At 36.5% G+C, this 16,514-nt stretch overlaps 1 protein-coding gene across 4 annotated transcripts in view; it reads right to left on the bottom strand.

The window, feature by feature from the left end:
- TBCK (TBC1 domain containing kinase) overlaps positions 1 to 16,514 on the bottom strand; it is a 285,598-nt gene that overhangs the window by 211,168 nt on the left and 57,916 nt on the right. For all 4 annotated transcript variants that reach the window (XM_043971552.1, XM_043971551.1, XM_043971553.1 and 1 more), the window contains one exon: positions 1,859 to 1,973. In XM_043971552.1, coding sequence (XP_043827487.1) covers positions 1,859 to 1,973 — 115 coding nt within the window. The remainder of the gene's footprint in view (positions 1 to 1,858; positions 1,974 to 16,514) is intronic.

The following is a 16,514-nucleotide window of genomic DNA, read 5'->3' as shown; positions in this document are numbered from 1 at the left end:
TTCACAAGTTTAACAAAATAAGTCACAGAAGTTTAATTTTTAGATTTGCTATAGAAGATAAAATGACCAAATGAGAGGTTTTCAGTAATTTTCAGTCATGACTCTTTGTGACCTCATCTGGGATTGTTTTGGCAAAGATACTGGCGTAGTTTGCCTTTTTCTTCTCCAGCTCATTTTACACATGAGGAAACTGAGTTAAGTGACTTGCCCAGGGTCACACAGCTAGTGCCTGGGGGCAGATTTGAACTCAGGAAGATGAGTCTTCCTGACTCTAGACCCAATACTCACACTCACAGTGCTTCTGTCTCTATCTCTGTCTCCCTCTAATTGTGTGTGTGTGTGTGTGTGTGTGTGTGTGTGAGTGCATAGTAGGAAGAACCCTGGCTGTAGAGCCAGAGGACCTGGGTTCCCCTTAATTTCCTCAACTCTAAAGTGAAGCAATTCAACTGGATGGTCTCTAAGGTTCCTTTCAGTTCTAATCTGTGAATACATGATCTTAAAGATTTTCCTTTTTCTTTCGGACTCACTGGTAAGGATGCCATGTACCCACCTCCAGTAAGAATTCTTATTTCCCTAATACTATAAATTGAAATCTGACACTATTTCTTAGCTGGAAAAAACTGGTTCTCAACCCTCTCAAGTCTGTGTTAAGTCAGTGATCAAGCTCTGCAGTCTCCTCTTGTGTTGTTCATGCATGAAGTCAAGCATAATTATTAATGAGTCTTCTCTGGCTAGCAGCGTAACTCTAATTTTCACAAGTCTTTAAGTTTTCCTTTGGCATTTTTATCTTTTATGGCTTTTATAATAATCATCATTACTTCTTTTTCAGTACTATGGTTTTGAATGTTTTAGCAAGTCATTTGAATTTAAAAGCTATCAATACAAATTTAGTTTACAAAAAGAAAAATTCTAGTTCATGCTAAGAAAACTGAAAGTTGCTAACATAGGTTTATGTGCTTGAGACATGAAGAGGAAAGGCAGGAAACAAAGAAAAGGGGTAGTTCCAATTTTCTATTACTATCACTTCTCAACTGAATTCTCAAGGGGGGGTCTTGCCAACAACTATTCTCAGATGCTAAGCATGCTGCACAAAATTACAACTGCTCCTGTAAATATCACCTTCCTGCACTTGGAGAGGATGTCTGACAGATCAGTAATTCCCCACATAATTTCCAAGGAAAGAAGCATACTATTGAAAAAATTTTAAAGGAAAAAAAAACAAACCACTGAGATAAAAGAAAGGAACACATAAAATAGAGTTCTTAAACTCTACTTTTTCCTTAGCAGTGGAACAAATAGTCAAGGAGACCATCTAAATAAATATGACTCCAAAAAGAGGGGAAAGGGCATCAGTTAATTCATTATAGAAAAATGGACCCAGGAAAGGACCCGGATCCATGGATTGTGGGCATTTTAACAAAGAATAAACATAAGTGATTTTATATAACATAAATGATGTAAAAATCACCTAAATGTTATTTTAAAATCTATTGGAGTTGGGGGTGGGACAAACCAAAGATTCTTGTAACAATTTCTTACTGCCAAACACAGATTAAGGGGCACTAATTCTAGGAATCTCTAACCTCTAAGATAAAACATCTTCTTCTGTGGAATCACTGTGTGTAGTGGAGAGACGTGCAACACTCAAGAGTCAGGAAGAGCTTGGTTCAAATGTTACACGTACCAGCAGTGTGATCATGAACAAGTGCCCTAAATTTTCTGAGCCTCTTTCCTTATCCATAAAAATAGGGATTATACCTCTAGTACTTGTCTGACAGGGTTGTTGTGAGACTCAAATGACATTGCAGCACCACCCCCACTTCCACCCACCAGCCTCACTCCCACCCACCAGCATTACCTCTTGATCCAACAGAATGTTGTGAGGAGACAGAGCCCGGTGGACCATTCCATGTTGGTTCATATACTGCAGTCCCTGGAGGACCTCGAATGCAATGCACAACACTTTCAAAGGGCTATAAAAGAACAAATAAAAACATACCACATCAGTCAGAGTGATAGAGAACTTGCTTTAAAAAATGAAACAAGGCCTACTGGGAATGCCATGCTTTTCTGTTAAAGTTGTACTAAGGCACACGTCTTTTGGGGATCACAAAAGCCTGTGGGGAGATCTGCTGCATTTTCCCCACACTAAAATTAGGTACTTTTCAACAGTATCACATAATATGTATTTTGTGTATTCCTAGTTCAGTGACCAAAAGTCAAACCTGCTGTACTCCTCTCCTGGCTGTGCTTTTGCTCTGGACCTCAGCTGCCTTCTCACCTTGGAATGTCCCTCAGCGCCTGGGACCTCCTTAACATCTGGAATATTCCCCTTCCCCCCCAACCCCCCAAACATGCTCGCCTCCTCCAAACGGGGAGTTCTTTCTAGGTTTTCCATTTAGTTGGCCGTGCTTCATTTCATTCCTGCCTGTGTTTCTGGTTCTTTGGACCAAGATCTTCATCACACCCCAGTGTGGGTACCTCCTCCTCCATCCTCTTTTCAAATTCCTTTTATATGCTGTCTTTCCTCATTAAAATGGAACCTCCTTGAGGCCAGGAACTGTCCTGTTGCTTGTCTTTGTATCCCCAATGCTTAACACATGGAGTAGCAGGGAACCGGATTGTGACCCCTAGTGGGGTAATGTAACTGATTGGTGGCGGGGGCGGGGGGGGGATCCTGAAAAATTTGGGAACAGTAAAAGACTATGTATATCCATTTTATATCTAGCGTTGCATAAAAATTTCTCAGGGGTAAAGGAGTAGCTAATGGGGAAAATGTAAGAAGCCCTGGTCTGGCACACAGTGGACATCTAATACATACTTGTTTCCTGACTGTTGTTGTAGGTTCATGCACCATTGAGCTGAGTTTAATTTTTAAGGGGCCAAACACTTCACCTGTAAACTTCAGCATTTCTCAGGACATTTCTCATGTTAGCCTGATTGACTTGGGTTTCTCTTCATAAAAATTCTGATTAGACCTTGCTATAAAGAAGTTAGCTCCTACTAGTTGTTTCAATTATTCATGGTGAATTTTCTTTGCTTCTACTCCTTGCCCACAACTGCTGCTTTCACTGGGAATCTTATTAGAAAAATGGTTCATAAAAACGAACTAAATGAAAATGTAAAATAAGATGGAGTTCCTAAGCCTCTGGAAATATTAAAATGACTAACCAGTTCCCTTTTACTTGGGCTATGGGTAGTAATTCTAGTTATAATGCAATGGATTGAGACAGAAAAAAAGGTCTTCTCCCAGGACAGCAGTTCCCAACCTTTGGGATGCATATGTGCACTAATACAGTCTTCATCCTTGGCACCAATGAAATATGCAATGTCACATAATATAATAAACAAATATATGTCCAATGGATTGACTATGGTTCATAAATTCAGGCAGCACTAATTTTAAAGTGTACACTGATATGATTAAAAAATAAAAATGAATTTAAATATGTTAGTAAATTCATAGGAGTTGTTGGTCTTCATTAAATTTTCTTGATCAATAGATACCAAAAGTATAACTGAGGTCATGTGGGATTTTTTTTTAATATTAAAAAATGGTCCTCATGCTTGAAAAGACAGAGAACCACTGCCCCATGGTAATAGGTATTTAATTTGAAGACAATCAATTCGACAAAGATTTATTATGTGTTTCCTCCACCCCGGAAATCCCAATGGATTCTTTCTATTAGTTCATTATAACTTTTTTTAGCTAGTTCTGTAGTTTGTTCATTTCCTAAATTTCTATGCTCAAAATCTTTTCGTTACTTTCATTTTTTTGAGATGTCAAGCCATCTTGCAATTATTAAGTACTTTATTCTCGAGGCATGTCATTTGATTCTATATGTTTTTAAATTCTTTGAATAATTAAATGATTTGTCTGTGCCAATATTTCCCCCAGTAGAGCTTTGTTGCCTAAAATTCTATATTCTTTGCTAGTAAGTACCTTGTTAATTAAGTTAACAGATGTCAAGTTCTTTGTAAACCTTAAAGTATCATATAAATGCTAATTGTTATTACTATCATCATCATCATTATTCTATTCTCCATATTATCACTTACTCTATTTTTTCCTCCTGATTTGGGGGTCGGAGGGGAAAGTACTTCTGATTTTAGTTTTTTCACATTATTATTTTAAGCTCTTATTTGATCGTGTGATTTTTCTAATTCAATTACTCTCCAATTTCTTTGAATTTAGTCATTTAAGATGTTATTTCAAGATGTCTTGCATGGTTTCTTTTCCCATATGCTTTGCTTCTAGTTTTTTAACTAGTTCAATTGCTTTAGAGTACTTTTTAATTGTACTGATTTTAAAAAACCATCTAATTTTTCTTTTCCTGTGTGTTTTTCAAAACTGTTTTTCTTCACTTCAGCATTTGTGTGTTTTGAAGTGTATATGAAAAGCCATGCTCCCTTTAATCTGTTCATTATTTTAACTGGGAAGCCCCATTTTCCTCTACACCTTTTGAAATCTGGCTTCCAACCCTATCAGTGAACTAAAATTGTTGTCTTTTACTATATATGAAGACATTGTCCTTTTAATATATTTATGAAATTGTTATATATGAACACTAATTTACAAATAACCTACTTGTTGTCACCATTTCCCACTCCTATGCCTTTGGCTAACTTCCTGCTGTTTCCATGTGAAGGCAAAAAGAAAACAAAATTGGAAACTTATGAGAATATTTGAGCCAGGAGTGGAAGAGCAGATAGATGAAGACATGAAAAGCCAAAACAGCTTCAAGAGAAGGCTCAAATCTCCCTACAAGGTTACCTTCCTCCCCAACCCTAGGCCCCAAATATCCTCCCACACATGGCCTATATGATTTAATTTGAGCTTCTTCTGCTTGAAATCTCCATCTGGATGTTCCATAAACATCTCAAAATTAACGTTCATAATATAATTCTTTGACCTTCTTGGGAAACCTACTACTCTAGTTAGGCTTTCTTATTTCTTTGAATTATCTAGAGTCATCCTCAAATCTCCCGTCCTCTTATCCCTTTCCAAAATAAAATCAGCTACTAAATCTAATAGAATTTTCCATATTATCATCTTTCATAGTTGCCCACTTCACTCAATTAGCAACTTGATGCCTAGACTTGTGGTCAGGAAGACCTGAGTTCAAGTCCAACCTTGGGCAATTACTAGTTGTATAACCCTGGGCAAGTCCCTTAACCAATGTCAGCCTCAGCTTCATTGGTTAACCAAAGGAAAGATATGTAAAGCATGTAGCACAATGGCTGGCACACAGAGGGTTCGAGAGAAATGCTTATTTCCTTCCCTTTTTAGCTTTGTGTTCACTATGTCTGATTCCTATCCCCATGTTACATTGTCTGGAACTCTACCAACTGAACATCCATCTGAGTTACTGAAGCTGCAGGAAGCACAGGGCCCAGCAGAGAGAAGGCTTGTGGACTGACCGCCTGATTGGAGAGAACAGTGACGCTGCAATCAGAAAACCTGCACTCACTAGATGTGCACTCTTGGACAATTCCATTAATCTCCATTTCCTCATCTGCATAATGGGATAGTTGCCTTACCTATCACATCGGTTTGGGAGCATCAAATGAGATAATGAATGAGAAAGTTCTTGTAAAAATAAAGTGAGGCTAGGGGCCTGACCTGACCTGGGATTTCACTGGTACAGGGAACCTTAATGCAGATCGGTACCCGCTCGACAACTTAGGGTGTGAAGAAGTGATTTGTCCAGGGTCACTCAGCTAGCCAGAGAGGGTTAGAGGTGAGGCTTGAACCTAGGTCTACCTAGCTGCAAGGTCAAAAATCACCCTGCCTCTCAACCATAAAGTATACCACATAACATAAGAGTCTATTATTGTTAACAAATTAAATTAATCATACACTTGGTATGAATGAGTTAAATAAAATTCTTTTCTTCCTATGATCATTTATGCTATGGAAATAATTTTTGTGTAGATGGAAGGAGTCATTCTAAAGTAAGCATTTTTTACTCATTTATTCAGTCATTTTTTTCCATGTTAATAGTCACAATAACAGCATTTATATAGCAACTGTCATATGGTAGGCACTGTTAAGTGCTGTACAAACAACTACCCTGGGAAGTAGGTGCTCTTAATCTCCCCTTTTGACAGATGAGGAAACTGACGCAAACAGAGATTCTCCCAGTTAGGGCTGCCCAGTTGGTAATGGCTGAGGACAGATTTGGAGCCAAGACTCCAGACACCATGCTCGATTACTAGCTACACTACCAAACAGCCTATCCACCTGACATCAACAACTAACTCCTAGCTGTAATTCCAGCAGTTTCTTTGCTGGAAGTTCTTTGTATATAAGGTGCAGACTAAATCCCATTTAAGAAGCAGGAAAAATAGTTTTAATCAAAATATCTTTCTAAACTTCAAATATTTAACATTAACATCTAAAGGTTTGTTGTGATTGCCCTGATTTGTGACATTTATGGGCTACTCAATTCCATTTCAACCTTAAATACCATGGTTAAACCTGAAGGAATATTGTCAAGAAAAATGATAAATGTTCACAAACTGAACTAATCTTAGCATAAAGGAGGAATGCTACTCTTTTGTCCATCATAATTCATTCTTAATTTCGAGTAGATGCTGAATCCAACATTCTCCATCAAAATAACAGTAACAACATGCATTCAAATACTGATTTATTTTTACAAAGGACCAGTTAATCTTTATATGGGTGTGATATCACTTTATGCTGATGAGATTGGCTTTACAAGTATTTCATGACCATTTTATAGCTAAGATTCTAACTCTGGGTTTTTTTTTTTTAAACTAGCTGTCTCATGTCTTTAAGGCTCTTCCTCCTAACTTCTGCCTCCTGGCTTTCTTCAAGACTCAACTCAAATCATACTTCTTCCAAGAGGTCTTTTCTGGTCCACTCTACTGCTGCTAATGCCTGCCCTCTGAGATTACTGGGGATTTGCATTGTATATATCTTGCATGTACAGAGTTATTTGCATGTTGTCTCCCCAATTAGAATAAATCTGAGATCCTCAAGGTCAGGAACCCAAGGCTTAGCTCAGAGCCCCCAAATAGCAAATACTTAATAAATGCCTGTGGACAAATAGAAGCTAGAGCCCTGAAATTAATTGTCCCAGGTCACAAAGTTGGTAAATGGCAGAACCAGAGCCTAAACTCAAGACCTGACTTCAGATCCAATGCTTTTCTATAATTTCAAGTATCTTGATGAGAATCATTTTAGTAAATGATTAAAAACAAGTCTTCAGGAACTCAGTATTTCTATCACTGTAAAATTAAAAGTTCATCATCATTACTCACGTAAAATTCAGACTGACTTGGCTGCTGTCTTTTTTTTTTGAAAAGTTGTTTCGAGAACAATGCAATGTTGCTCTTATGAATACAACATCATTATTTGAAAAGAGTAAGTGAATTCATATTTCATGGGCAGATATCCAATTCTGTTTTTCATTAAGTTCTCATTTCATTTAATTAATTTTATTTTCTATAAGGAATTCAATTATCTGCAGTGACAAAGAATAGAAATAAATAAAATCTACTGAAAAGTTCCCCAAACTCTTATTAGCCATCATTTGAAGAAATTCTTAGAATGTTAACAGATTACAAAATTAACTATAAAATATTATTAACTTTTCCTATACTTGTTCCTTTTCTAGTGATCCATCAGTGAGAAGATCAAAAGCCCAATAAAAAGAAAAGGGAGACAAGCAAAATTTGAATTTAGGTTAAATCTCATATAATAATAATTTTTAAACTACTTGGGACTTTCTAAATGCTTGTGTCTTGCTAAAATGTTGACTGAGGCTTGGTAATCTTTTGGTTATAAGGATATTGTTATTAGAGTAGAAAATAATAAACCACATTCTTAGGACTTCTTGGACCTATTAATAATTAGCTGTGGGATGTTAATTTTAAGTTGTCCATCTCAGTTTCCTCACCTGTTCTTTTCCTCACCTTGTTGTAATTGTTCTTTTTTCCCACAATTCAACTTATTAAAAAAAGGAATTCGCTGAAATCATATTTATGAAGTATACAAGTTTAAAAAAAGCCACTGACAGCATGTTTATCCACAAAGTAGTTTCTTCTATATTGCATAGCCTCCTACTCAGATTAAACCAGAGAGAGTGTATATGAAACAAATGACAGTATAAACAGAACTAAATCTGTTTTCATAAACATCCTCAAAGGATAAATCAACTGTATAAATGGCAAAATACCAGACTTGAAAACAAAACTTAATATGGGATTTTCAAGCTACCAGTTATGGCAGAGATAATTTGATAGGTTTTGGAACAGGGGGAAGCAAGATTATATTGACAAATATGTATAAACCGTACCTAATACATAATGTTTAATACGTTTGTTGAAAACCATACAAATCAAATACTCTCTTTGAAAAATAAAATTTTCCTTAAATTTTAGATTGTTTACAAACAATAAAAACACAATAAAACAAAAACCCATACGCATATGTAAAGTTCCAAAGTTTCTATTTTCATTTGGGAATTAAAAGAATCAACTTCAAAGTAAATCATCATGGATTGACATACAAACATTCTAAAAACGAACATACTCCATTTGTTCCTCAAAACTAAAAGCAATATTTAACTGTGACACTAGAGGACCTCAGCAGCACATCAATTCAGTAAGGGTGAGTATTGTGCTAATAATATCACAGGCCTTTTAAAGTGAACTTCGGATTTTTTCTTATTAAACTAGTCTGGAACAACCAAACCATGAGACTGTAAGGTCTTACTAATCAGTTCAAGGTCAAAATATAAATAACTACAGACAAGAAGTATATGAATCATTTATTTTAAAAATGGATACACGAATTGCATATAATTACAATGCATTTGGTATACAAATAAATACCAAAACCAAGTCAATATATGAAGTTAGAATACATCACTTTTTTTTCTCAGTGACAACTATTACTGGTGTCTGTTTACCAAAAATAGATTTAATAATCAATCCCATTCACTGAAGTATGGTTTAAAGTAGATAAATCTTTAGATCTTATGCCCTTTAATTTTTTTAATCTGTAGTTTCCCCTCAAACTAGTGACTTTAAATAATATGGAAGAGAAAAGGGAGAGGGTAAATTTACTTCACTACCCTTCAAATTGGGAAAGATGATACAATAATACATATAGTCATGTTGGATGAAATCAATGTTGGAAGACAGGAACACTAATAGTCCAACCATTCTAGGGGCGAGGGGTGGCGGGAGCGGGGCGGGGGGGAATGGGATTACTGGGTATGGTGGCACACAGCTGTACATCCTGATCCTGGGGAAGCTGAGGTTGGTGAACAGCTTCAGCTCAGGAATTCTGAGCTGTAGGGCATCATATTGATCCAGCACAAATAAAGTAATCCCTTGGAGGGTGTGTGGGGTAGGCTCGTGGAGGATGAGATATGAGGAATATCAGTTTGTCTAAGTAGGGGAAAATCAACCCAGTTTGGAGTCAGCAGATCAGAGCTGCCATGCCACTGCACTTTCAGCCTGGGTGAGAAAGGAAGACCAACACCTAAGAAAGAAAAATGGGATTACTGAAAAAAATGAGAAAGTTGTTCATACACCTGGCCCAGCAATTTGCCTACTGGACAAACCTCAAGGAGATCAAAAACAGAAGGAAAGGTCTCAATTAAGACAAAATATTCATAGCAGAACTCTTCATGATAGCAAAAAAATGGGAAAAAAATCATGCCCACTGATTAGAGAATGGTTGAACAAACTTTAGTCAATATGAATATAACTTCATCTTATTGATCTGTAAGAAGCAACAAATACAAAAACAGGAATACTTTTTCTTTCTCTTTCTTTTCTTTTCTTTTTCTTTCTTTTTTTTTTTTGTGCAGGGCAATGAGGGTTAAGTGACTTGCCCAGAGTCACATAGCTAGTAAGTGTCTGAGGCCAGATTTGAACTCAGAGGCTGGTGCTTTATCTACTGCTCCACCTAGCTGCCCCCACAAACCGGAATACTTTTATGAACCAATGCAGAATGAATACAATAGTATACACAGGAACCTAAGAATGGTAAAGGAAAACAACATTAAAGGACATTAGGATTCAGATTAATGTTCAATCTTGATTACAGATGACTTATGAGGAAAAATGGTCAGGAGAGTTGGTTGTTAAAATGTCAGTGTGAGCATTTACATCTCAGAAATCGACAAATTCTACAAATTGAGGCTTGATTTATTGTTACGTTGATTATCTTGACTTAAGGAAGTGATAGAAAAAATGAAAATAATAACAATCATAATTATAATACTTTAAAGTATGTCATATGTACATTTTTCCCTCAGAGAATTGGTTGCTAAACATTTACCTACAACTTCCTGTACATGTTGTCAGCATGGCTGGTTTATCTGTTTTAATTGTTTCAAGAAAGGGTTCTAGAGTTTCTAGAAAGTGACAATAATGCAAAAAAAAATCAATAAAACATAAAAACTGGAAGTAATAAATGTTATTTGCTTTATGTAGGATTGAGAAAGTAAATTTAAATGTAGAAAACAAATGAGAAAGCCCTGTCCTTTGTTGTTGTTGTTATTATTATTATTATTGTTATTATTATTTTGCGGGGCAATAGGGGTTAAGTGACTTGCCCAGGGTCACACAGCTAGTAAGTGTCAAGTGTCTGAGGCCGGATTTGAACTTAGGTACTCCTGAATCCAGGGCCAGTGCTTTATCCACTGCGCCACCTAGCTGCCCCCTGTCTTTTGTTATTATTAAAAATGAAGTTAGATGTAGGAGCACCACATTTGGAGTTGGAAGCAACTTATTAAGTAGCCCTCTAGTCCAAGCCATACCTGAAAAGTAATCCCTACTATTAGTTCCCTGACAAGGGGTCATGAAGCCTCTGCTGGAAGGCCTCCAATGAGAAAACAAACCAACAAACAACTATTCCCACTTTTGGATGGCTCTTGTCAATAAGAAGTTTTATAAGACTGCATGAGCCTCTTTGCCATTTCAAAGACCCCACTCCTTCTGGGTCTACCCTGTGGGAAAAAAAGAAGAAATCTAATCCCTCTTCCACCAAGTACAACAGTCAACTTTTTTATGTCCAAAGTGACTAAGAATTGCTCTTGTGGTGGCAAAGAACTGGAAATTGAGGGGAAGGGAATCAGCCATTGGGGAATGGCTGAACAAGTTGTGGTATAGGGATGTAACGGATTACTATTGTGCTATAAGAAATGATGAGCAGATGGATTTCAGAAAAACCTGGAAAGACTTACATGAATTGATGCCGAGTGAAATGAGCATAACCAAGAGAACACTGTACACAGTATAAACATTATGTAATGATCAACTGTGATTTAGCTCTACTCAGCAATATAACCATCCAAAACAATACCCAAAGGCTTATGATGGAAAATGATCTCCACATCCACAAAGAGAACTCTGGAGTCTGAATACAGATTGAAGCATACTATTTTCACTTTGGCGTTGTTGTTTTGCTGTTGTTGTTTCTTTTTTTCTTGTGTTTTTTTCCCTTTTGATCTGATTTTTCTCTCACAACATGACTAATATGGAAATATGTTTAACATGAAAATATATATCAGATTGTTTGCTGGCTTCAGGAGGGGGAGGGAAGAGAGAGTAGAAGAAAAATTTGGAACTCAAAGTTTTACAAAAATAAATGTTGAAAACTATCTTTATGTGTAATTGGGAAAAATAAAATACTATTAAGTTTTATTTTTTAAAAATAAAGTGGCTATGGGGTAGCTAGGTGGCGCAGTGGATAAAGCACCGGTCATGGAGTCAGGAGTACCTGAGTTCAAATCTGGCCTCAGACACTTAACACTTACTAGCTGTGTGACCCTGGGCAAGTCACTTAACTCCAACTGCCTCACTAAAAATAAATAAATAAATAAATAAAGTGGCTAAGAAGATTGCAGTCTGATAAAACAAAGTAAAAATGTAACATATGTTAAAGAAACATAAGAGTGAAGTGATATTGTACCCAGATAGGAACCAGAAGTGAGAAGAACAGGAATAAAGGTAAGAAACAGATACAAAGGCCTTCACCACTAATTTCTCATAGGTTACCTGTGAAATCTGAAACTGCTATGGTCTACCAAGTTTTCTTGCACAAAAATGGATTTCTTCTGCATCTAGGTAACTCGATAGAGTCAGCCAGTATTGCCTCTCTCTTGGTCCGCAAATCACAGAAAACATCAAAACTTAGAACATTATATTGGTGAGTGGCAGCTATGTAGTGCAGTGGGTAGAGCACTGGCCCTGGATTCAGGAAGACCTGAGTTCAAATCTGGCCTCAGACACATGACACTTACTAGCTATGTGATCCTGGGCAAGTCACTTAAGCTTCATTGCCCTGCAAAAAAAAAAAAAAGAAAAAGAAAAGAACATTATATTGGTGAGAATGAAAGGGAACAAAAGAAAAAACAAAGCCCTTGGGAAAATAAGAATACCACTAAAAAAAAAAAAACAACTTCCCAAGAAAGATGAGAGATCCTAACTGTGCATGGTTTCTAGGCATGACCCAACCCATTTGCATTTGGGATCTAAACACATCTTAATGACTTTTTAAAATATTTTGGGTTATTACAATCCTGAATATATTTTGTCAAGCCGTTTCCAGATGCATTTCAAAGGAAATTTACACCGTATGTTTCCTATTTGTCTATTCCTAACCATCTGTGCTGGTTAGTTTAGCTGGTTAGAGCATGCTGCTAATGAGGCCAAGGTTGTGGGTTTAATACCTGTATGAACCAGTTAGCTTCACACAGAGGAAAACGGTTCCATAACCACAGAATTCCACCCAATTCCAGTCAGTATCCTAGAAAGAGTCACCAAATAGTTTGGGCAAAGATTGTATGTGTAGCTAAGTGGGATTCTTTGCCACTAAAGGAATAACAATACAAAAAGAACACTCAGGCTTTGGGAATGGCGGCCAAGAGCATCCCAATTTCATATTGAGGCATGTTTATTTTTTATGTGATTAGCTGGACCTGAGGTGAGATATCTTTTGCAAGAAATATCATGACAAATTACAGCCAATGACCTTTAGGAATAGATGTTGATGGTACAAATAGCATGAAATTTGTCTTCTACCATCTGGGGTAACTGATAAAATTTAACATCCATAGGAAAACCCTTCTTTAACTTGGACTCTATACTGAATTTCCTCCCTTAGAATGAGGAACACCTTTACAGGGCTTTTTTTATGCCTTACCTGTTATGATTAAAGATCAGAGAGTCATTGAACAAGGTTACCTCTGTTGTTATAGCTTTCAAGGAATCTGGAATAATTTTAACGTATGAATGAAAAACTTCTACTGGAAAAAGAGGCTTAAAGTTGGCAATTGATTCACTTTGTTTTAATGAATCAAATGCTTTTTTCAAAAGAAAATAATCAACAAGCATAAAGCCCACTGGAACTTTATTTTTTCTACTTCAAGTAAGTTTTGTGATGCTAAAGATGTAGTCCACTGTAAAATACCCTTTGTGAGACTCCATCTGATTCCTTAACATGCTCACTGAAGAAACCTTCATTATTTGTGTAGATTATTCTCATAAAACATTTATACAGGTGGAAAGGTAGGCATATCAACAGCTGTTGACATTCTCTTGTTTTTTCTTCTCTCAATATCAATGAGATCATCCAAAATTTTTTCCCATGGCTCTTATGTCTTCTCCTTCAGATAATTATGAGTCAATCCTGCAATGTTCTCACAAATGGCACTGCCTCCCATACAGATCTCTGTGTACATCTGATCTAATAGTGCTGCTTTTCTTGTCATCATTCTCTTTTCTACCTCTCTATTAGCACACATTGGATGGGGATATTAGAGTATAAGTATGGTAGTCTATGATGATGAAAAACAAATTATTGTGAAAATGTCTGAAGACATTTTCCATTTTTTACAGTGGGAATGCTCTCTGGATAAGTTAGCTTAGCTGGTACTTTCATTAAGCTTTCTCTAAACTATTTTTGCCCTTCAATATTTCTCATTGTTTTATGAAACAGTACTCCTCCTAACCATCCACTAACCTTCTCTGTAAGATTTTACATGAGTTTACATTCCAAATTAGTGTTACCCACGGCTGCCGTGTCCCTCTTATGGGCGTGTGACTTATGTGTTTCATAATTAGGGCAATTTTTAGGTTCTTCTGGCCTCCTTCTTATGGTGACTAATTTACCTTGCTTAAATTTCTGTATAAAATGATTGAAGGCTCTAAGCTTTTTCTTCTGACCATTCCCCACTTTTCATCCTCAATACCATATTTAAATATGTCAGGTTGGAGTTATTTTAATTGCATACCACATATTTTCTCATTTTGATTTCTTGTCACAGATAATTGATTTGAGAATAACTCTCATATCAGTAATGAGTCATTTCCTGTAAGTTAAGATATAATCAGTTTCATTTTTGTGATTTTATTTAGTGTTCACCATGTCTCCTGATTTTTCTTTTGAATGAAATATTTATTAGGATCCTGTGTAATCTACAATATTAATTCCTGATCCATATTTTCTAATATGTTTCTTGCCCTCACATATAAACAAACAACTTTGTACCAAAGTCACTGAATATTCAAGTATAATTTGATTTAAAATTGGAGGGTCTTATACAGTTCTTCATAGACATTCATTATCCCTTTAATCTCTGCAACATGTTAGTACATAAGCTGCATTTATTTTCATGGTGGTATTTTTGCAAATCTAATCGACACTGCACTACAAGAAGACCAAGTGTCTCATGAAAGGACGTTTCTTCTTGCCTTTGTGTACATGATAAATCCGACTCAGTTAAAATCTTTCTTTCCCTCTCTAAAGAAAACCTGTGAGCCCCTCTTCCATTTAATGGAGCTTCCTTTTAGATTTATTTATAACAAGAGTTACATGATTAATATAATATAATTCTGTTCGTCTAGGACAGGAGTTCTAAACCAATGATGAGCTGGTAATAAGGCTCTCTGGGGGGAAAAGTGTTCTCACAGCACACTTTTAAATTGTGTTGCATTATTAACATTTTCACCGTCACTTTATAAGGGCAGCTAGGTGGTGCAATGTATAGAGCTCTGGTCCTGGAGTCAGGAGAATCTGAGTTCAAATCTCACCTCAGACACTAGCTGTGTTAGCCAGGGCAAGTCACTTAACCCCAAATGCCTTGAAACATCCAGGGCCATCTCTAGTTGTCCTGATATATATCTTGCCACTGGACCCAAGTGGCTCTGGAGGAGACAGTGAGGTCAGTGACCTTGCACACTCCCTCCCTCACTTAAATCCAATTCAGTGCAAGTCATATATCACCCTGATGTCATTGTCCTCTTGGAGAATGAAGGACAAACAACAACACAGTTCCAATCTACCACCATCACTTTCTTAAATCAAGACAATCAACAAGGCAACAAAGTACTGATTTAAAGCATCTGTTTATTTTCCAGGGTATAAATGCTCACAATGAAAATTTAGCCACCAGCACTCCTCAGCGAGTGTGAACTGGCTCCAGCACACCACACACTATTCAACCTCTGAATCATGAATTTCTTTAAGCCTATGGACCGCTTCTCAGAATGTTTTAAAATGAATACATTAAAATATGTAGGAATACAAAGGAAACCAATTTCACTGAAATACACCCATCAAAATATTGGAAAAAAGCACAACCAGGTTCAGAATCCTCAGGATAAGAAACCTTGTAGAAGATGTCACAATTATATTAGCAACAGTTAACTTAAACTTAACAGTCTAAAAACTGCAAGATTCTTTGTACCCTAAGAGATAATGAACATGAAAGTGATTTGGAAAATATACAATTAAACAAATATGATATATCATTACTGCACTTCACTTTAACACTCAAAAGTGTCTAGAGCAAGATGAACAAAGAAGTATCAATAAATACAGATTAATTGTCAGAATTTTTTGTGGAAATGGTACTCATCATACAGGAATCTGACAAATGTTTCCACTGTGCATGTTTTAAAGTTCTTTCCACATATGGCTTCTCTCTCTCCCTCAATTATATTATAAAGTTTTAAAGGGTAAGGATCATATATCCACTGTCTCTTTTATAACTTCTTGTACCCTTTATGAATTCAATGCTTGCAATACTAATACATCATACATCACAGACAAATGGCTAAGTCAACAGGAGATATCCTTCCATATACAGGCACTGGCTACTCATCAAACGCTAAGGCCTGCTTAAAAACTTGGTCATCTCATTCAACCCAAGCCCAAACTAAAAGTGACTAATTGGCATCGAATGGACTTTTTTAAAATGTTGCTCGTGCTTACTGAAATGACAGTGCCTGAGCCAGGAGAGAATTGGTGGCAAAGTCATGAAGTAGACTCATTCAGTTAGGAACAGAACAATCAAATATCCTAAGTCTTGGCAGGAAATACAAGAGATGTCTTCAAATTGCAAGAAGGAGACTTAGAAGGAGAGAGGTGAGAGTCTAGGAATGGAAATACAGATTGAGAGCCCTAAATTCCTTGCATACACGGTAACTGAAGCCACACTAACTCCTTCCTCAAACAGGTCTTT

Source organism: Dromiciops gliroides, chromosome 6 (genome assembly GCF_019393635.1).
Source record: "Dromiciops gliroides isolate mDroGli1 chromosome 6, mDroGli1.pri, whole genome shotgun sequence".
NCBI lineage: Eukaryota > Metazoa > Chordata > Mammalia > Microbiotheria > Microbiotheriidae > Dromiciops > Dromiciops gliroides.
This window is presented reverse-complemented; position numbering and strand designations above follow the sequence as displayed.